The sequence below is a fragment of the Lygodium microphyllum genome, chromosome 29 (genome assembly GCF_053477565.2).
Source record: "Lygodium microphyllum isolate KBCC chromosome 29, Lygodium_microphyllum_v1.1.10, whole genome shotgun sequence".
Classification (NCBI taxonomy): domain Eukaryota; kingdom Viridiplantae; phylum Streptophyta; class Polypodiopsida; order Schizaeales; family Lygodiaceae; genus Lygodium; species Lygodium microphyllum.
Genome location: NC_141163.1, coordinates 112,040,542 through 112,063,291, shown reverse-complemented (window position 1 = coordinate 112,063,291; position 22,750 = coordinate 112,040,542). Strand labels below are relative to the sequence as shown.

General features: G+C 43.6%; 1 protein-coding gene across 3 annotated transcripts in view; it reads left to right on the top strand.

Annotated features, from left to right (window-relative positions):
* Positions 1–22,750, top strand: part of DDI1 (ubiquitin family protein) — a 132,424-nt gene that overhangs the window by 44,397 nt on the left and 65,277 nt on the right. For all 3 annotated transcript variants that reach the window (XM_087672248.1, XM_087672247.1, XM_087672249.1), the window contains exons 4-8: positions 3,642–3,750; positions 3,830–3,946; positions 13,672–13,737; positions 13,918–13,980; positions 14,998–15,042. In XM_087672248.1, the coding sequence (XP_087528374.1) occupies positions 3,642–3,750; positions 3,830–3,946; positions 13,672–13,737; positions 13,918–13,980; positions 14,998–15,042 (400 nt within the window). The remainder of the gene's footprint in view (positions 1–3,641; positions 3,751–3,829; positions 3,947–13,671; positions 13,738–13,917; positions 13,981–14,997; positions 15,043–22,750) is intronic.

The following is a 22,750-nucleotide window of genomic DNA, read 5'->3' as shown; positions in this document are numbered from 1 at the left end:
TTTTTGCCATTCCAAGCTTCAAACAGTGATTGTCTTTAGTGCTTTGGTAGATGCACGATTTAAGACATGATAGGTACACTGAAGGCCCTTAAGGTAAAACTTGTGTGGCAGCCCTTTGCTTTTAAGTATACAACGAGTCATTTCCATAAGTGTTCGATTCTTCCTTTCAGGGACACCATTTTGTTGAGGTGTCATTCTAACAGTGGCTTGATGCATGATGCCATTTTCAAGCAAAAATGTCTCAAAAGCATGAGACATGTATTCCCTCCATCTATCCATGTGAAGTGCCTGCACCTTCAAGCCAGTTTCAGCCTCAAGCTTTGCAACAAGATGTTTAAAATACATAAATACATAAGATTTTGCTTTTAGCCCATAAACCCATGTATACCTTGAGTTGTCATCAATAAAAGTAACAAAATAAAGATGACCCCCAAGTGCATGTGTTCTCATGGGACCACAAACATCAAAGTGTATTAGCTACATTTTTCGGACAGCACACACGGCACCATCCTTTCATCTACCATCTAATATTGCTGAAGGGTCATTGGACTGCCAAAACTCATATGTCCATAGCACACATGCCAAAGCTTTGCATTATGCATTGCGAGCTCAAGAGTACTAACTATCAGAGCATCATGAGATCGTCTATCATACATATCTAATGAAAAGACACCCTTACAGAGGATGCTGGATAACTTGAGGGCATAATCCATCTCTTTGTCTCTGACAATGCATTTGTTATCTTCAAAGATTTTGATTTTTCACATCCCGCTTGGCTTTCCCCTTGCATTTGTACTTCGAGAGTATGGCTACATCACTTGAACGCATTGCAATGCTCTTTGGAGTTTGTTTCTGTTGTAACAAGAGGCTTTCCACTTCCAAAAATGTAAGGGGATTCTTAACAAAACCCAAAACCCCCCTCCCCCCCTCCCCCCCCCCCCCCCCCCCCCAAAAAAAAACAAAAAAGACAACATCAATGAGGTGTGGAATCCAAGATATGACTCAGGAAGTGAGTTCAATGTGACATTTATCATTTTTGCATCCTAATTGACCTCATCAACATTAAGTAGTTGTTTTCGCAAATCTTGTATGCATGTAAGGTGATCAATCATATTGTCACTCTCATCCATATTTACATTAGCCAGCTCTCTGCATAGAGAAGATATCCTGACTTCATTATGCACTATAAACATATGTTCGGGCAGATCCCACACTACTTTTGAGGTCTTACAAGACTTAATATGTGGAATAATAGCTCTTTTTACTAACAAGGCAATCAAAGATAGGGCATGTGCATCCTTCGAGTCCACCTCTGCCGATTCTTTAGAGGAGGAGGAGGGGATGCAATAGTAGCAGCCTATCCTCTAGTATTACGGTGAGGTGTCTGAGATGCAAGACCTCCTGGTCATTGCAGATCACCAATGACATAATTACATAAATACTTTGCGATAGGAAGATTTTGCACCATAAAGCCCCATAGAGGGTAGTTGGTGCCATTGAGCTTGTCCTCTTGAGTGAGGACACCAAGGATGTTGCTTTGGTCACTATGCACCTGATGTGTCGTGCTGCTTGTGACACACAAAATCAACAGCCAAATACTTCACGCTGAAGTATAGAATGCACTTTGTTGAGTACCAAAAATCCCCACGTAGGATTGGAATGCAAGTACCAAACTGTCATAGAATTGATAAATGTGCCCAAGATTGTACAAATTCGGACTCAGCCTGCAATTTGCAGCAATGCAATGCTGTACTGCACTTGCCTCGAGATGTGTGGCCAAAAGGAATTTACAGCAAGATAATGCGGTTGTAACACTTGTAGGCGACTTGGAATGTGTGTTGGAAAAAAGCCCCAAATTTGTTCTCAAAAATTTCAAGAAATTGAAAAAATTTATACCTTACGGTCTGAAATTCTGTGAAAATGTTGCCTTGGGACACGTGCCAACAGTAACCAGCCATTGTAATGTGCATTTGATGCATGCTGGAGCCAATAGATTGAAAAGCCTCAAATTTCTTATCCAAAATTTCAAGAAATTATGCAATGTTGATAGTTTGGGTGTAAAACTGTGTGTAGGATGTGAATTTGGGCAAAAGGCCCAAATTTCAGACTAATTCCACCTCCTCGGGAAGTGTGTCAGGTAGCTCATAGTGGTTGGAGGTGCACCAGGTGGTGGAATTGTGGAAGATTTGGCAGTCCATAGTGGTGGTGGGCAGCAGGGAGTAGAGGTAGAGGCGGTGGCACAGGTGGCACTGCACACAGGGCAGCACCAGCAGCAGGGCAGCGATGCTGGTTGAGACACCGATGTTGCAGGTGATGCAAGCAGGTGCAGCTGGAGACAGCTTGGGCAGTGGGTGTGCAGTGGCATAGGGGAAGGCGGCGATTCTAGGAGGTCAGCAGCAGCACGCTGGGTGGTGGTGCTTGTAGGAGGCGGGCGGCTGGTGGCTGGTGGTCTGGTGCAGGAGGTGCAGGACAGGCAGCGCTGCACCTGGTAGGTGGTGCGTTGGGAAGCAGCGGCAGAGCTGGCAGCATTGACAGGCAGCACACAGGCAGCTTGAAGGTGGTGGTGCTGGTGTAGTCGGCATTGGAGGCAGTGGCGGCAGCAGAAGCTCAGCTGAGCTGAGCAGCTCACAGCTCCTCTTCCTTCTCCCTGATTGAAGCAGATTTGCTGCTTTTCTTCCTCGGGCTGAGAGCTGGTGGCAGCAAGACCTTTGCACAGTGGTATCGGTTGATGGTGGCTGTTCGAAATCTGTGCGTTGAAGCTGCTCTAATACCAAATGTAAGAAGTGGCACCAGCTATGGAGGAGAGAGAGACCAGAGACAATGACAGTGTGTGAGCTGAAGCAAGAGAGTAGTGTGTACTTGCTGAACTGAAAAATAGAGTGAAAGTACAACTCATGTTTAGGTCAAGGGTTGGCCTAACAAGCCTTCCACCAACTAAGTAGAGTTAGGTTTATTTACTCTGGAGGCTAGTGTCACTACTTTAATGTTGTAAGACACTAGGTGTAGACACCCTACATTGACACTTTAACAAGTGTCCACATCACACAAAATACATTGGGCATTGCCTAGAATTGACAAATTCTAACAATGATGGACATTGCAAGCATATGAACTTACTCTTTGCCCTAGGCATCATGAACATCGCATTAGTAGTGCATGTCATGGACAAGACCTTGGGATTTGTAATACCGGGAGATGAAAGGGACCTTGAAAAGTGTTAGCCAGCTCAATAGCTCTTTGTGTGGTGCTTGGCTTTTGTTTTTTAATGTTAACACAAATGGGATTGCATGGGTACAATGTCCTCATTAGTGTGTCATTATGCACTTTATTTGTTTGTCCTCATCAATGTGTTAGTATGGACTTTATTAGTTTGTTTCTTTTATGAGGACATTGCATTATTTGAAATGATGTAGAGGGTAGACTATAGGCTAAAATTTTACTAGAATCTGGTTTAGAATAAAGTCGTCAGTATTTTTAACTGTCAATGAAGAGACCTATTTGGGTATTTAGTTCCTCATTAGAATCTAGTACAGATTCCAAAATACATTCTTTTGCTGTTTGAACTTTTGGTTGATATATCTCTTTTGTCTTTCTCACAAGTTTGAAGGTGGTCCCTTCTAATGTGTCATTTTTGGCTGCAGCTCGGCAGCTCATGAGCTAGCTCTTAATGCGGATGGTTCAGCTGTTAATCCTGCAGCTTTTCAAAGGCACCTTCGCAGTGACCCCAACATCATTGGCCAATTGCTTGAGGTAGATTTCATTTTATGCTAGTACAACTTGTTTTGGATCTCCTAGCACTGTCACATTAATTCTGTTTATTATGAAGCAGAGGAATCCTCAGTTTGCACAAGCTGTGCTTGGAGATGATGTCGAGGTCTTTCAGCATTTTCTTAGGCAACAGCACATACAAAAGCAAGAGTTTGAGCGCAGAAAACAAGAAGAGATAGTAAGTTACTGCTTACTACTTGCAGATTCCTGATCATACTATATTTAGAAAGCTGCGTCCTGCAATCTTTCTGTGGTCTAGGAATCACTGAGTAGCACATTTAAGTTAAAAGCATCATATTGTAAAGGCTTCGTCATGGCACAATGAGGCATATATACCTTATTTTGCACTCGTACATGGTTGCCACATAATGAAAGATGTGTTCCCCCTCTTATGCTAGCTTTGTGTATTTCAAAGCATCTTAAAGATGAAATTGCTCGAAAACCATTCATCCTAAGATCTTGTAACAACCATTGCTTAGCTATGTGCGTGGAAAGGTTACTTTAGTTACCGTGCATGGTCACATAGTTTGTTCTCAAAAGTTACATACTGCACATTGAGGTTAGTGAAAGATCACACCAGCATGTGATTTTAGGTTTTAAGAGGTGCCTAATATTCAAGGGATGTACTTGTTTTGACATGCTCTTACTTTAGGATATCTCTCACATTACAGTAAAGCCCTGTGAAATTGTCTGATCTACCTTTACTCACTCTTTTTGCTTGCTTCCTGTTAGAATCTGATGCCACTTGTAGCATGCTTCTCTTTCGCAAATAATCACTTTAGCACCAACCCTTCTGTTTTACTCTGTATCCATATCATTCAGGGATGATGTTACTAGGATAGACATTGAGAGGACCTGGATCTAACCAGCAGCATCAATTGGCACAAAGATGGCCTTCTACAAGAACCTTCTTCTCTCATTCTTTCTAATGGTAGCTTCATGATTGGACTGAGATACATAGGTATGCATATTTCCTTAATAAAACAGATGAGCCATAGGTTGAATTCACACCTTTTCACACAAGCTCCAAGTTGAGATAAGGGGATATTCTGGAGAGGCACGTGAGGACAAGCTATGTCACAAATGCCAGATGGAGGAGATGGATACAGAGTGTTACATATGCAGATGCTTTGCCTACTATGAGTTATGAAGCCAGTACCATTGCCTCTTCCAGGAGGTATTTGATTCACTACATCAGATAAGACATTCAGTGACTAGAGATGCTTGTTACTCTTCCTTTTGGAGATCCAGACATGGGGATGCATTGACTGACCCTATGGGTATACACGATATGATATACAACTTGGACAGGCTGGACCACGATTGTACCAGCTCCATCTAGTATAGGACACTCTGGGGCTACTAGAGATAGATCCCTAGAACTATGCAGAGCTAGGAGGCCTCGTAATGAGTCAAGTGGTGCCCATGAGATTATCAGAGGATCTAGGCTATCATCTCTCACTATAGGTGGACATTCTCAAGGGGATTCACTATCCCTCCAGCATAACTCATGATGGATCGATCTTGTAGAGGGTAGGAGAACCATAAGCTCATATATATCTTAATGGCATCATCAACTTAGTTTTTAGGCTTCTTTTTATATTCTGTTTGTTTATCCATTACACACTTGCTCTCTCTCTTTTTTTTGCCGTGAAGATAATTGAATTAGATAGTGAATATTTACATCAGACCATCAGGTCAACATTCTCTCTGTATCTCTTACTTTCTATTACATCAGACCATAAGGTCAGTATACTCTGTCTCTATCACTCTCTATGTAACTAATCTTTACATGAGGCCTGCAGGCTCTCAGAACAACTAGAACAACCTATTACACAAGCAGTACTAATAGATCACACAGAAGGAACAGTTGGAGTAGAGCGAACAATCGCCAGCCATGGAGCAGCAATATCCGGAAAAACAAGGTCCGTTGACATCATAGAGGAGATTTTCCATAACACTATTCCACACATACGGACCACATGCCCATGGATGCCTGATGCTGAATCAAAAATAAAGGTGTTGCGAGTACGCCATTTATGCCACAGGGCTGTCCATCTAAGGAAATGAAATAGGCAGGAACAATGTGAATTCAAAGAGGGCATAGAGGACATATTTCCCATAATCCACGAACGAATTGATAGGCGGTGCTGAGTCACCGAGGGCCACACACAGGAAATGAAATTCCAGATTTGTCGCGCAACAGGGCACAAGACAAAGAGGTGAAGCAATGTCTCATCACACAAAGTGTAGAAAACACAATGCCCAACAAAGATCTTTCGGGCACGGAGCACTTCTCCCGTTGGAAGATCCCCAATGAGCAGCCGCCACATGAACACTTTTCCTTGATACGGGACCTTAGATTTCCCAAGTTGGATAAATCTTTCCCACCACTTCTTTTTACTGTCCCTACGATGCCATAATCTATTCACTTTCCCCATGACCCATCTCTTGGCTTCCACCATTTGATGATATATCTGATTACCTGACCTTTTTGCAAAATCATCAGGAAGCACAAACATCTAGTCACGCCAAGGATCCAATGCCTATAACGCAGGCAAAGGAAAGAACCTCTGAAGACTATCGTGTATGGATGACCAAATGTCCCTGTATCCATGAGGCACCCCAAAGTATTGACGAATATGCCTAAAGGAATAAAGACCGGGCTGCCCAGGAATAACACCATCACAGACTGTCTTCAACCCCAACCTAGCTATCCGATTGAACTTGTCTCGCTGCAAATCTTTTTGTGGCCAATCCACCAACCTTGAGGAAGCCAGTATTTCTCCTTGCAGTGAAATTTTCCTCCTTACGAATATCCGGGGGACGCCAAACTGCAAAACGAAGCATCTCTTACTAGGAAGCTATCAAATGAGAAAGGAGAAAAGCATGAATAACTGTGCTACCATGAGAGATGCCAATCTTTTCTATGAAGAATTTGGCAATGTCTGACCAAGGATGACACTAAATACATAGACTTTGCAACAAGGATAGCCTCAAAGCAGCCATATGAGAATTGACATCTAGCAAAGCTGCACCCCCCATCCTTTTCGGAGTGGTCACATGTTGCCAGGAGATCCATACTTGCCCCAAATGATTGCCTTTCTTTTTCCAGAGCATTAATTTGATAGGCTGAACCAAATTCAAAATGGACTTCTTAGTCCAAGGAAGCAAATGGCAGAAAGAATGAGATCATATTGATCATAATGCATTGGGCCACTTTTAGTCTAACATGTAGTGGCCAACTCTGGGATTTCTAGTACACGAACCTATTATGAATTTGGGAGGCCATCCAATCTAGGAAGGCTCGGGGAGCAACCTCCACACCAATAGGATATCCCAAGTGCCTGGTAATATTACCCCTTGTGATCACAATTCCATTCCAGCCCAAGGCCTGTAGATCATTCTCCATACAGGAGAGAAGGGTGGATTTCTGAGTATTAATGTGAAGACGCGATGCCAAAGCAAAAAGATTCCAGGCGACCATTGCCGGATTAACATTAATACAATCCGCCTTAAGGAACATAAAAGAATCATTTGCCAAAGATTGACCCACAAGCTGGTCACCACCGGGAAGAGTTAAGCCAACTATCTCACCTTGAGCTGCCAACTTATCCAATAATGAGGGCATGGGGTGAGTTACCAAAGCAAACAGCAAAGGGCTGAGAGGATAGCCTTGCTGAAGGGACCGAGATAAGGCAATATCCTCTGTAATCCCTCCATTAAGAGCAATACGGGCCACAACACCCTGACTGATGGTATCGGCTAGAGAAATCATATGGGGCCCAAAACCCATTGTAGACATTAATTGCCGCAAGAAGGACCAGTTGACATGATCAAATGCCTTCTCAATATCCAGCTGAAGTATAACAACCTGCTGGCTAGAAGCTTTGGCATAGTCAATTCCGAGCTGAACAGTCAAAATGTTGTGCATTATATTCCGACCTTTAATGAAACCGTTTTGACATGGATGAATGAGGTGTGGAAAAACTTTCTACATTTTGTTGGCAATAATTTTGGAGAAGATTTTATACAATGATCCCATAACAGAAATGGGTCTCCATTGTTTCAACGAGGTCGGAGAGGGAACCTTGGGCAACAACTTGATGACATCAATCTTCCAATCCGAAGGCATCATACCAGAGTTCCACACCTGGTGACACAAGCGAGTTAATGGGTCCTTAAGCAGTTGCACATGGGTTGAAAACAGCTCATTAGGAAGCCCATCCCAGCCTGGACTTTTCCTTCGAGGCAAGTGAGACAGCACTTCTTCCACTTCATCTTTAGAAATATCAGCCTCTATTAGATTCACCCATTCTGGTTTGACCTGATTACTAACCAGGTCACAAATATATGTTCGACCAGAGAGAACAACATCAGAAAGAATCTCTTGCGGATCCAACAAGGCCCTATAAAAGTCAACAGTCATCCGAATAATAGAGGCAGGATCGGTCACCATATCACCTTGCCCATCTTTTAAGCGCACAATATTTTTTCGGGCATATTTTTGATGCAGACAAGCAAAAAATTGATGAGTTTGACACGGTTGTTATCATGTAAAGCTTTAGCTCTGGCCAACAATTTGTATTTTTCATATTCCTCTTCCTGAAGAGATTGGACCCTGCCTTTTAGCCATTCAATGCATGTGAGCAAGTCGTCATTGGAATCCCCAATCTGACACAGAGACAAGGAATGAGCTAATAAGAATTGAGCATGCTGCAATTTAGCTCGAAACGAGGAAGCATGCTGAATTCCATATTGTCGGGATAACGCTCGCGCATTATCCTTAAAAACTGCCCATGCTTCCATCCCTGTAGTAGATAGGACCCTCGAGCTAAAAGAGGCTATCAATTGCTGAACACCTTCCAAAAACTAATTTTGCTGCAAAAAAGATTGATTAAACCAAAGAGGCAAACCGGCAAGGAGGGCCTTAAATGCATGAACAAGTTTGTGGCTCATTTACAGGACCAAAGGGTAATGATTTGACAAAACATGCTGTTTTTCCACGTGCATATCAATGATTGCGGAAAGAAAAGAGTCACTTTGGTAGATGTATATCCTATCGAGTCTGGCCCAAGTGTTTGGATAGTGAAAAGAATGATAAGTATATCCAACTTATGATAGATACATCCAGGACCACATGTCCTGTTTCAAAGATGCCGTTGCAAGAGTGTCCCAAGCTCGTCTCTCAGGACCATCCATGACCGAATGCAGAGAGGTCGCTTGATCTGCAGAAACAAAGGCATTAAAATCACCCATAACAAAGCCTTGACGGGCCATGGCAAGGCAGTGCAAGTCTTCCCAAAGTTGATGACGTTCCCTTGCATTAGAAGGAGCATACACACCTACAATCCACAAAACCTCACCCTCATAAATTATTTCAAGAATCAAAAATCGGCCACGAGGGTCTTGAGAGACCAACGATTGTTGTAGGGAGGATTTGATAGCCAACATAACCCTCGATTAAAGAAAACTGCATAATCCTTATATACATATGAAGATCCAGCCAAAGCGTGCTGTTTATGCTTCACAGCATAGAAAACTTCCCATTTTCCAGCTAGCGCCACTTTCCAGAACTGATACTGTTTTCTGCCCGAAGAAATACCTTTCACATTCCACAGAGCAATTTTCATAATAAATCACAAATGAGAAGAACTACTGAATTGCCCTCTGCAAGCCGGCAATAGAAGCACGGGAAGGAAAGTGCTGTTGCTAGGAGCGGAAAACATCCCGAGGAGGCACAAGCCTCCCATGCGCATCGAAGCGCAAAGCAGAATCAGAAGGCCTTTTATCTTCTACTGTCGGAGCACGTGAAGATTGGGGTTTCATATAAAACCCCCTTCCTCTACGTTGAAAGGTTTGAGTGATAGGGGGCGGCAGAGGATGGGTAGGAGTGGAGCAAGAATCCTGTCTTGCATTACGACGAACCACTGTAACCCACGAATCCTCCTGAAGAGGCAAATTCCGCCCACCCACAAGCGAAGCACGCTTCCCATCACCATGGGAAATGTCCTTCTTGCCTTCATTATGACCATGTTGGGAAAGCTGCTCAAGATCAGCCACGGGCTTTTGAATCGTCTGTTGAGGGAGGTGGTCTTGCATTTCCATATTTGGGTCCATAGGGCATTGCCCTACCTCCATATTTTTGTCGCATTCCGAAATGAAATGGTCCAACTGGCCACATCTGAAACAGTGTCTTGCAAAAGTACCCCATTTCAACTCATACACCAATGTTTGTTAACACTGGAACCTCAAAACGAATCTTTGTATACTCATTGATAGACATCTTCCCTTTCTTCAATGTACTCAACTCTTGCTTGAGTTGAATCTTTCGTGCCTTTGTATTTACAGAAAACATACTTTCAAGTATGGTCCAAGCTGCATATGAATTCTCTGCATTTCTAATGTGTCCCACCATATTATTGTCAATTACTACAGACAACCAATACATGACCTTTTTATCTTTTGCATTCCATTCCTTCCGTGCCTTTGTCTCTTTTGCAGTTGGAGGATCACTCACCTCCGGCTCCTTTTCTTCACCTGAAACAAACTCGTAGAGGCCTTTTCCAATAACGAAATTCGTGACACGGAACTTCCATGAAGGATAGTTATTCAGAGCTTCTCAATGATGGGGCTTCCTATAGGGAAATCCACCACCTCTATCCAAATTGGGCATGTCTATCTTAGCACCTCTTGAAACTCAGCCATGGGCCTCCAAGGGACCACATGAACTAGTTGCCCATCCATAAACAACGGAATGCGTTGCATAATAAGAGCCCGTACTTCTATAGAACGAAAAAGAACCTCAAAGAACCCCTTCAGGCCATCATAAATCTCTTCCACCAAGGGGACCTGCATATATCCTGAAATATCTCCGGAGCACTGTTCAAAACTGGCAAGTATAGACCGAAGCCAAACACAAATTTTGGTGATCAAAGGAGTCCTTCCAGTAAAATAAAATATGACTGCCCTCTTATGGAAAGCAGCTATCTGTTGTAAAACTAGGTCGGTTCCCATGACTGCAACTACTTGATCCCCATCCAGTAATGTGTTAGCTTTATCCTCATTACAATGGACATGATCTGATATAAGAAGATTGGTAGTGGCCAGCATGAATTGTAAAGATCCATCGGGTTGTGAACACGAAACGTGAACCTCTGGCTGAGACAAATTCGGGCCCAAGACCGGTTCTTCGACCGATATCATACGACGTTTGCCCATGTCTTCACTATCCTGCAACGGCCCGAGTTCATCAGCCGAGGAATCACCATCTGGATCGGTGAAGTCTTTGCCATTCCCTTGCCCAATCTGCTGATCGAGAAAGGCCATATCGATGCCATTAGATTGCAGAGCCGGAGTGTCGCTTTCCATTTCGTCGTTGGTAGGAGAAGTCATCCCGGGATGAAAGCAGGTCGTCACAGACAGACCCTCGCAGTCCGACTCAGCAGGGTGCCACAGGAAAGACAGGACAGATCAGGTCGACTGTGTGCACATGTGACCTGGGACAGAGGGTGAGCTGGGCAGAAGAGGGAATTAGAAAAAGGGATCTTGCCACAATGGCCGGTCATGGAAAAAGAGATGGGTGCCCATGGAATTTTCGGGTTTGTATATAAAGTTCAAAAAGTAAATGGAAGCTCATTCTTTGGTGTGTGGCTAACAAGAGTCCTCTCTTCTTCTCTTCTTCTTTTCACCTTGCTTGTGTGTGTGCTCTTGAGAGAGGGAGTGTGAGAGTGTGAGGGAGTGAGTGAGTGCGTGGGAGTGAGGGATCAAGAGGGTGAAGCTCTTCACCATCTCCTCTTCTCTCTTCTTCTCTCTTGTCTTCTCTTCTCTTCTCTCTTCTCGCGCACGTGGCTATGGTGGATGGAGCTTGGAGATGGAGGAGGCTTGAGGATGCTTGAGCTAGCATCTAGGATCGTGGAGCTACTAGTGTGTGCAAGAGAGGAGACAACTCATTTCGGCATCACGGTAAGCTCACTACATCCCGAGAGAATCGACGGTGCATTGGCTAGGTGAGAGATAGCCATGAGAGCTCGCTTGAAACACTTGAAACAATAAGCGATCCGCGGGTCTTGGCGGTTGAGCGTGAGCTCCCACTACATTGATGAAGGGTATATTGGTCCCACAAAATTAGTACCCCATTTTTCAAAGGATAACATAACCAAAATGGGATTTAGAGGTCGCCTATGATTTTTCCTCGCATTGTGTCTTTGACAGACATCACAACGCTTAACATAACTAAAAGCATCTTGGAAAATTTATGCCCACCAATATCTAGCACGGAGAGCTTTTTGGGCAGTAAGCTGGCCAACAAAATGTTCCCCACATGTTGAATAATGACACTCCTCGAGAATAAATGGTATCTCCTCGGGTACTACACAATGACGATAGATATCATCTACTCCTCTTCGATATAAGACACCTGCTTGTTGCTTGATCTTTCTCTTTTCAAACTTCAATAAAGCAAACCCAAATCCTCATGTAGATAAATAATGTGTTATACCCGCACACCAAGAAGGGATGGAAGCTGTATCGATTTAAAATAGACCTTCAATATCACTTCCCTTAGCCAGAATTTCCTTTGGCTCTTCGAAATCCACAAGACATTCTACAATACCCTGTAGTTTTGGTGGCTTGCTCCTAATCTCATAATCAAACTCTTGCAAAGTGATTAACCATTTTGTTAAATGGTCAAGCGGTTGCAGCTTATTCAGCAACAATTTGAGTCCTTTCGCCTTTGTAAAAAATACTAGGAACCTCAGGATGGCAAGGGCCAGAGTGAAGTTGTTGAACAGGGCAGACAGGAGCCTGCGCGATGTGAGCCAGGACTGAGGCGGCGTGTGATGCAGACGAAACAGAGGTGTGGGTCAGGGCAGTCTAGCACGAGCGTAGGACTTGGGCTGGCAGTGCACAGGTGAAACTCTCTCTCTCTCTCTCTCTCTCTCTCTCTCTCTCTCTCTCTTTGTGTGTGTGTGCCACAAAAGCAAGGTGCCGCAGGAAGGAAGGATGCACGTCAGTTCAGGGCACACGGGACCTAGCGCTGAACTGAGGAAGGGACTCACGCAAGGCGAGCACACATCTGCAGGCAGGGAAGCTTGTCTGCAGGTCAGCCATCGATCCTGTTGACACACTTTCGTATCTCTCACTCTCTCTCTCACACACACACACACACACACACACACACACACACACACACACACACACGTGCTCTCTCTCTCTCTCTCTGTGACCAACAGAGGTTGCTTGGCACAATATTTGCGTTTTACATGAACATGTTAATATAAAGGGTGCTCCCATCATAAAGACCAAGGACTCAGGCTTTGAAAAGGAACCAAAGAAAGAGCCACAATCCCAGGATCAGCATGCTCCTTGTTTAAAGTATCGGTAGTAACATACGTCAACACCTAGAAAAGTCACATGCCTCAGAAGCTTTGAATGTGTTTCTTCACTCAATTGCTGACCTGAATGAAGGCATTCTGCACAGCCCAATTGTACCAGTCCCTAGTATTGGAGTATGTCAAAGAGCAACCTGAAATGTGATGGATGCGAAGTACTAGAGGGCCACTGAAGGACCCAACTTCATGGGCTAATGTTCTTACTAACTACCTGGCCGCAAACAGCTGAAACAAAGGACCAAATATGATGCACTACCAGGCATCTCTGTGTTTGCATCTCTCTCTATGTTTCCCCTTCCTATGGGCCCCATTATACAGGCAGGCACAGTGTGGATAGATGATTCTCATGGCTGCCTCTATTAAAAAAAAAAAGAAGGGCAAAGCAACGGGTCTGCCTTAAGAGAAAAAAATCACTTGTCAGAGTTAAAGTCAGTTATATTTTTCTACAAGCACTTTTGTTTGTGAATGAAGTCTCTTAATGTGGTCTATCTTATTTGTACTTTGAAAACAGGCTTTACTGAATGCTGATCCCTTTGATGTTGATGCTCAACGAAAAATTGAGGAAGCTATACAACAGGTATGGCTTTGCAAGAAAAAGACGAACGTTTTCCTCTATGTAGAGGTGAGAGTAGAAACAAGATTCACACTTGAAGTTACCTACAGGTGAAAGCACAAAGCAGTTGCAATAGCAACTGAGCTGCACTAGTGTTATTTCTGTGTCATGACAGTTCCAACTCTGTGGGATGTTTTTTTGTAGAAAAATATTGATGAAAACTGGGAAGCAGCTCTAGAGCACAATCCTGAAGCTTTTGCACGTGTGGTAAGTTGTTTAAATTTTCAAGGGCCCTGTTATGTGGGTATACATTTTCTAATTCAAGTTTATTTATTCAGTTACATATCAAACTTCTATCATAAATACAATGCCATTGATTAATTAGACGGCCTTGGTCACATGTTGCTACACTTTTGGATACCCATATCCTCATATAGGAGATCTTGTGTGTATATAAGAGCATGTCTTGTGTTGCCAAGAGATCCACCACATTTCTCAGCTAGAAATATTGTAACTCTTTAGTATCCAGCATTGTCTAGTGTGACATTCAACAGAAACACAGTGTTTTCATCAAATTCTTGTGTGCATTAATTGATGATTCCATTGGTTGATGAGACCTGTAGATCTATCATTTTCACATTCTGAAGAAGTTGATGTTATTATACTAAGCTTAAATATGGACATTTTCTAGGAAAGGCAAGCCCAAAAAGTAATTGCAGTCTCAAAGATGTCATTCCATATCACAAACTTGTATATCAAAACTTATTATCATGAGCAATTTACAAGGGAATAATGAGCCTTAGGTTCTTAGTACTTCAATGGATATTTCAAATTAAGATGTATAATCCACAATCAATTTATTCTTTGGCTGCATATTGGTGTGCATGATAATGCTCAAGAGAATCCAGCATGCTTAAGAGAAGCTGATGCTATTAACTTGCATTGTAAGTCCCACTATGAAGAAGACTACAATGATATAGAGATATGCTGTGTTGGGGTCTTAATTAAAGCCTTTGAAAAATCTCAATTTAAGTTTACCTCTTTATGTACTTAGTAGTTCCTTAGAGGGCCTTGTTTTGCACTTTGTTTTTCACTTCACGGATTTCTTCCGAGTAATTCTCTTTTTTTGGGAGAAAACTTTAGCTCTTGAAGTATGCTGTTTTGAAATGTTAGCAATTGTTTTGTATGCTTGATAGTTGTACTCTTTTGTAGTTGTGAAGGCTTTGGTATTATCTTATTGCAGTACTTAGTGTCTATCCTAACTCTCTCTGTCTGAACTTTCAGATAATGCTGTATGTTGACATGGAGGTCAATAACGTTCCTATTAAGGTATGATTGATAGGATGTTTTGCACTCCGCTTGACTTTTTGTATTGAAGGCTTCTTCTCACACACACACACACACACACACACACACACACACACACGGGTCTTTGGCTACATCTAGGTTGCTTGACTGGCCTGACAAGCAACTGCAAAGGGTTAAATTTAATAGGATGGTGAGATTGGGCTTGAAGACTATCCAGGATGTTGTTATTCTGGGTTGGTATTCTTCTTGCCACATTTGCTAGTACTTCCAAATACCAAGAGGCTATAGGTTGATGTGGTCAACCTTGGAGGGTTGGCTTCGGAGGCACTCTCCCTTGCCTGCTACACAGCCCTTATTGCCGTGGTTGGATTGGGCCTTTGTGAAACCCTAGGATTTTCTGAAGTGGTCAGCTAATTAGATGCCACAAAATGGCAGAGAGTAAGAGATGGATCACTGAGAAAGCCAAGAAAGTTTGGTTAGTTCGTAATAGTGCAGCTAAGTGGCGTGATCATGTGCTTCACTTATGGAAGTCAAAGCTTCCCTATCAAGGAAAAGTTTTTCTCTGGAGGCTTCTCATTGGTGGTTTGCCCATATTGGCTATGTGTTGTGAGCCTGCAAGATATCCTGGGGCAAATGTATATTTTGTGCTACTTGTAATGAGACCCCTGTTCATCTTTTCATTTCTTGCCCGGTTGCTACACAGGTTTCATCTCCACAGTGTGGACCTCGTTGGACAGGTCAGAGAATGCCTATCTGTTCTTGGGTCCTAGGTAAGATCCCATCCACGGCTAGGTTGCAGTCTCTTTATCCTTATCTCCTTCATTTCATGTGATGGACTGGTCTTTGGCACATTTGGCGGACTCGCAATGCTTTTTTCTTTGATTTGGTCTTGGGTATCCGTGGCCATGTGGGATGAGTGCGAGGCTTGCTTTTATGGCAGATTTCTTCCATGATTTCAGCTAGTCTTATAATTGGAGAGGTCGCTGCCCCATGCATGGATACTGTTTGCTCCCCCCCATCGTGCCCCGCTTGATGATCCCCTTCTTTTGTTTTTGTCGAATGGTGCTTGATAGCCTTTTAGAGAGTTTTTGTTTCTGTAGAATGCTGTTCTTGCAGCCTTTTGGCTTCATGTGTATTGTTGCTGTCTAGCTTGGTTGGCCTAAAGGCCTGATGTATATATTTCCATACATTAACTTAAACTTCACGAAAAGAAAGGAGAGAGTGATTAATGTTTATAGAAGACCAGTAGACCTATGTGACAAAACCAAAGTACATCCATATATGATGTCATCTCATCAATAAGTAAAAGTGGTATTCTAGTCTAAGACTAATATCTAGAGAAGTGCACATAAGAATTGTAAAAAACTGCAAAGTATATCTAAAATTGTATGTATGAGGTGTCTAGAGAATGTAGCTATCTATTCTGATCTCAAGATCAACACATGGTGCTGGCTATGATGTGGTGCATTGCCACTTTGCTGATATGTCTAGGGGCAAGTCTGTGGTGTCTCACAATGATGGCTTTAATTTGACCATGGTGTGTGGTAGAAGGTTCATGCTATTGTCCTTGCGGGGACTCCCTTTGATGGATTGCGAGGTGTCCACCATGGGCTTTTCTTGTTCACTTCTTTAGAGCAGTATTGATGGAGGTGCGGGCTTGCACATTGGTTATAGAGTCACAATATGCACATCTCATTGATATATTAGAGAGAAGATGGAAATGGATGCATAAGGCCATCTATGGTTTTATAGCTTTGGTGCATCTAGCGAAGTCGCACGTTATTATGGATGATGGAGAGCTCTGATTAGACTAACTTGCATACTTGACTTGGGTTGTGCCCATAAATGACCACAATGTAGTGTTGGAGAGCTTGGCTGCTATGCAGATCAAAGGGGGCAGGTTGCATGCATGTGAGAGAAACTAGAGTGCCTATTCTCTCATACACATGAAGATTCACAATCGACTTAGCACATGGCAGTTGGAGCCGCTAGTCTATTGTTGCACTGAGTTGTGCATCATACGGGTGATGCTTAGAATGGGTAGTCCTAAGTAGGTAAATATTGAACTATAAGAGTATGTGCTTCAATTCAGTTTGCTGTCTTTAACTTCATGCTTTACAAATTTCACTTGTATGTGTATGTGAATGTGGATATCTTCAAGTTGATGGGGACACTCTTTCGAGTGTGCATTAGGAGGTTGATCTATAGAGAGCTAATAGCAGCTCACACTCATGACACTTGTAGTCGGCATTCTTTTGGGCTAGGACTCGGAGTTCAGGCAAGTGGCGGCAGGGGTCTAGTCATTTGACACCCTTCAACATAGATGGGGAGTGATGCGAGTGGCATTCAAATATATGTGAGGTGGGGCTCTAGTAGCTCCAATCTCGTGTTTCAAGATGACATCGCCTGTGAAGGAAACTGCTAGGGTTTGCACTGAGGTCACACAGAGTGTACGACCACTACAGAAACACAAAGAGAAAGACACAGACACAGAGGGCAAAACTCAAACCCTAAACGCAAAACTCAAAAACTCAAACCCTAAACGCAAAACTCAAAACTCAAACAGAAAAACTCAAACACAAACAGAAGAAGGGAGAGAGAGAACACAACTCTGAAGTGAATGAATGTTGTAAATGAATGTAAGAGTGTAGAGTGTGCTCAAGGGCAGAGCAATGTCGGAGTGTGACGTCCACTGAAGACCTATCTCAAGTCTGTGACCACCAGTCGGAGTGTAGGAGTGCTGAATAGTGAATGGCAGCAGGCTGGTCACCAAAACGCAGCAGTTTGGAGGCTGGAAATTGGTAAACGCAGCAGTGTACCGTCGATCGGAGGCTGGAGACTGTGCACAGTCTGCTGTAAACAGCAGGCTGAAACAGTGTCTGGGAGTGTCAAGGTCTACAATGCTGAAAACAGAGGCTGGCTGACCTTGGAGATGATGGACAACAGGCTAAACAGCAGTCTGGGACAGTTTGGAGTAGTCGCCAGCAGCTGAGAGCTGGCGCCTACAGGAATGGACAGGCTGAAGATAATGTGGCTGCAGTCAATGATGGCTGGACAGCAGATGGAGGCGGGCTGCAGGCTGGAAACTGGGCGCCAACAGCAGCAGAGGGTGCGTGGGCTGATGTAACTTGCAAACAAGGATAATGGCTGAATGGGGGCAGCTTGTCTATTTATAGATGTGGAAGGGCGCCCCAAAAATTAGGGTTTCCACTAAACTCTCTCGAACCGCTCCCCGTTTTAGGGTTTCCACTGAACTCTCTTGAACCGCTCCTCGTTTTAGGGTTTTACTCTAAAAGAGCATTTTTAGTGTGTTTTGGGGCTGTTTAAGAGGCTAATCAGCAAGTAATGCATATTTTCGCTCAATACCCCCTTCCCTAGAGCACCATTGCCTAGGGGGACTGCCATTTGATGATGATGGTAACCTTGTCAATGAGGATGAGTGCGAGTGTGTCTCATCAACCACCTTGGAGGAGTCATCTTTAGACTCTCTTGATGGGCACTTTGATGCAAATAGCATTGATGATGATGGTGGTGATAGTGATACCTTATTCAAGGTCTCTCTCTCCATCTGTCTTTGTAGGGTAGCGAGTTCTTTGAACCTCATGTAAGTCTCATGGGGAGCTTTGGTCACGAGAAAGTGACCCAGGGTATGAAGATGGAACTATAATCCTTGAAGAGAATTTAGATTTAAACAATGTCATTGGCATGTAGTAAGATAGGGATCAAGACTCCTACAAGAGTTGCACTTGGTCCACCAACCTTATAAAAAACTTAGTTATTTAATAATTGTATAGTACAAAGAGTGTTGATGGGGGGTAGCCATGCCTTACCCCAATCGCTTTGGGCTATGTCTGACATTCAACTTGGTGCGCGAACCCTACTTGTCATTGACTCATAAAATGTGAGAACTCCCCTTATTATCTCTCATGGTACTCGTATATCCTAAAGTTGATGCAATAGTTGTAAAGAAATGCTTGTCTATAGAATATAAACACAATCGTACGATAAATACATAGACTGATGATCGAATTACCAGCTAGTGCCATGACATTGGTTGTTGTAGTAGAGGACAACTGGTGAAACACATGGAAAGTGTAGAATTATTTGCAATCCCCTCAAGTAGAGAGCCTTTGTGGTGTGTTAAAAAGGACTCAATACTTTACCTTGGCTATTGTGGAATCAACCATTCTCTCTTGCTTACGGCTTGACCAAGAAATGGAAGCCATGTCCAAAGAAAAGATGTAGCCTCCACGAGAATACCGGGTGTTGGGATCTCCAACCTAGTCTGAATTAGTGTGTCCCTACAAAAGCAAACCATGACCATATACTAGATCATAAGAAAAATTATACTGAACATATCTCAACACACGCATATAAGCAACCTAGTGTGACATTTTGGGTGCATTGTAAAACTAAATAAAGAGACAGAATAGGCGAGATTTGGCCTAGTATGAATCAATCAAAGAAGTTTTCCCACAACAAATCTATAGGCGTGCTTATCAAAGGGCTCACCTAGGGAATTCTTGGAAAGCTTTGCAGTGCAATCAAGAGGTATGACCATAAGATAAGTCTGATCGGTGCAATACTGCTCAACTAACTAAAGGGTGTACTTTTGTTGTGAGACAAAAATACTATCCCTAGATCGAACTACTTTTATCCCCAAAAAATAGAACAACTAACCAAGGTCAGTCATTTCAAAAGTAGAACAAAGTTGGGCCTTTATATCCACTATACTATTAGAATCTGAGCTCGTAGTAAGTAAATTATCAATGTACAAATGAATGTAGCAGACCCCTCTAAAGTAGTTTTGATATATAAGTTTAGGTCATATGGGGTAGAATGATAGCTAGAGTTCTATGGAACTCATCCATCCTATGGAATCACAAACATGGTACTTGCTTTAGCTTGCGTGTAAAGATCTTTCTGCAAATGAGAGACCTTGTCTTTGCGGTCGGCAGAAGGAAATCCGAGAAGCTGCTCCATATAGACTTTCTCCTTCAACTAACCATTAAGGAAGACACTTTTGACATCCATTTGATATATCGGCCAACTGTGATAAGCGGCTAGTGCAACCAACAAATAGAATGATGCCAATTGCGTAGTGGGTGCAATGGTCTTCTCATAATCTATAATATATTTTTGTTAAAAACCTTCCACTATAAGGCAAGCCTTGTGTTTATCCAAAGTTCCATTAGCTTGGAAATTGGTCCTAAAGATCCACTTATCATCAGGAGTGTGCATGTAGGCATCTTGAGACTCTAAAGTGAGAAATGATAGGCTGAGTGCCAAAGAATGCCTCGAAGAGTTCTTTGAGGAACTATGAGGATTTACATCGAAGTGTTAATAGCCTCGATCCAAAGGCACTCAGGAAGCTCTACTGCAAAACGACATAGAGCATGCCATGTTCATCACAATCCGGTTTCTACACTCTACAACTCCATTTTGAGAGGGGGATTTGGTAGAAGTGAGCTTGCGTGAGATGCCCTATTGCTGTAGAAACTTGGTGAACTCGTGGGGGAGAAACTCACCAGTAGAATTGCTCCTTCTACATTCTACTTGATGACTAGTTTGGTTATGTACAAGCAGTACCCATGATGAGAATGTCAAAAGATGACGTACCAGCGAGACAGTAGGATTTGCGGGGAGAAACACGGAGTGAACTCAACAAACATGGAGAAGAGAAGAGAAGAGAGACGAAACTCTGATGAATGGAATGATGAAGTTGTGAATCATGGAGTGAATGTGATACAAGGGAATAAGGATGCCATAGCACAAGGAAGATGATGAAGACAGCCACGAACCACGAACCGCAATGTCCTCCTGAAGAGGTGTGAGGGTAGTGGAGAGGCTGGAGAGAAGGAGCGACGGACTAAATGAATCAGCCGTGAGGAATGAATGAGAGAGTGGCCTATAAATAGGCACAGTCAGTCTAGGATGGTGCCCCTTTTTAGGTTGCAAACCCTATGCAAAAAACATAGAAACGCAAAAACGCAAACTGTAGGTGAAGGGTTTCTCAACACCCCCTCTCAGGCCCAAAAAGGGGAATGAGAGAAGAGTAAGGTGGAGATGCAATGCTGCATGTTGAAGAATGCTCATGCAACAGGTGTCACTTGGACAGTGTCCCTCAAGGAAATTGGTGACTTGTCCAAGGGCCCTAGTACATAGATGATGAAATCATGCAATGCATAGGAGGAATGTCGGACTTTGTGTGGTGTGGAGAACCATAAGGATATGCCTGTACTCAATCTCGGGAGGTGGCTCCATGCTGACCAAGTGACCAAGACAAGAAGATGTAGAGGATCCCTAAGATCCAAGATTTCTACCGGAAAGGGAATCTGCAGTAAAGACCAGTAGACAGAGTGAACTGGAGGACCCGAAACACAACCTCGGGAGAGAAGCCACTAGCTCCGTGCATCCATGCTGGAAGGAATACGAAGGCCTTGTCACCAAGTCGCGCTGAACCTCCGAGGTCCCGATCTAGGTGGTACTTGAAGATCCTGGGTATCAGTAGAAGAGATGACTGGTCGAAGACAACCACCCCAAGAAAGTAGAGGATGGGTGAAGAATTTCATGTGGAGTAGGTTCCCCCTCTGAGGTGGGAGGTGGAGGGCCCCCCGTTGAAGTCGAAGAAGTAGATGCGCCCTTTGAGGGAAAAGAAATAACATCCCCCTTTGAATCCTCCTCTGAAGTAGATAGGGAATCCAAAAACTCATGGATCACGGACTCCGAAATGTCTGATGATGAAGGAAGTGCTGCCAGTCGTACTGAAGAAGGTATCTGGGGTGCCGAAGAGCTTCCAAAGGTAGCCTCTCGAACCTAAATAGTCGAGGGTGGGGAAGGGTGGGGCTCAGAATGGAGCAAGAGGTGGGCAACAATCACTGTCTCTTAGTGGAGCAGACTGGGTAGCAGAAGAAGAGGAACGAGTCGAGCAACCACTGTCTCTTGAAGGAGCGGACTGACAAGGAGACGGTATCAAACAATCACTGTCTCTCGATGGAGCGAACTGTAGATCTGTAGGTCGTGGAAGCCACTGCACCTGAAAATAAGTGGGAGGAGACTGCCGTTGGCATTGCGACGATCTCCAGGAGGTTGTAGCGCCAGTCGATCCTCCATGTGCTCGAAAGGACTTAGTGCGCATTGGATGCGTCTTATTGCCTTAAGCATAGTACTTTGATAGCCGATGCAAAATGATCTTTGTGGCATAGAAAGGAGAGGTGGTACAAGTAGTGCCTGGTGGAAGATACATGTACTCCGGAGGGGTGTGGAGCAAAGGTCGAAGTCAGCAAGCATCGGTGGTGTGTCCGGTGATGCCATAGTAGGAGTACCCTATAGTCTGGTCATTTGTTGGTAAAGAAGCCATGGATACCAGTGTGCCTTGCTGAAGAAGGAAGAGGTCAACCACCATGAACCACGAACCGCAATGTCCGCCTTAAGGGGTGTGAGGGTAGTGTGAAGCACGAATTGCAATGTCCACCTCAAGGGGTGGGAGGGTAGTGGAAGGGCTGGAAGTGAGCTGCCAGTGGGAGGATGTGACCAGCAGTAACAGGTTGCAACCAGTAGAAAAACGCAGGTGAGGAGAGAGGGAGACAAAAAACGCAGGCAGGACAGCTTGCAGGAGAGAGAAAGACTAAAAACGTAGGCAGCAGGAGAGAGAAAGACTAAAACGTAGGCAGGACAGCTTGCAAGAGAGAGAAAGACTAAAAACGCAAGAAAAAACAGCAGCAGCAGT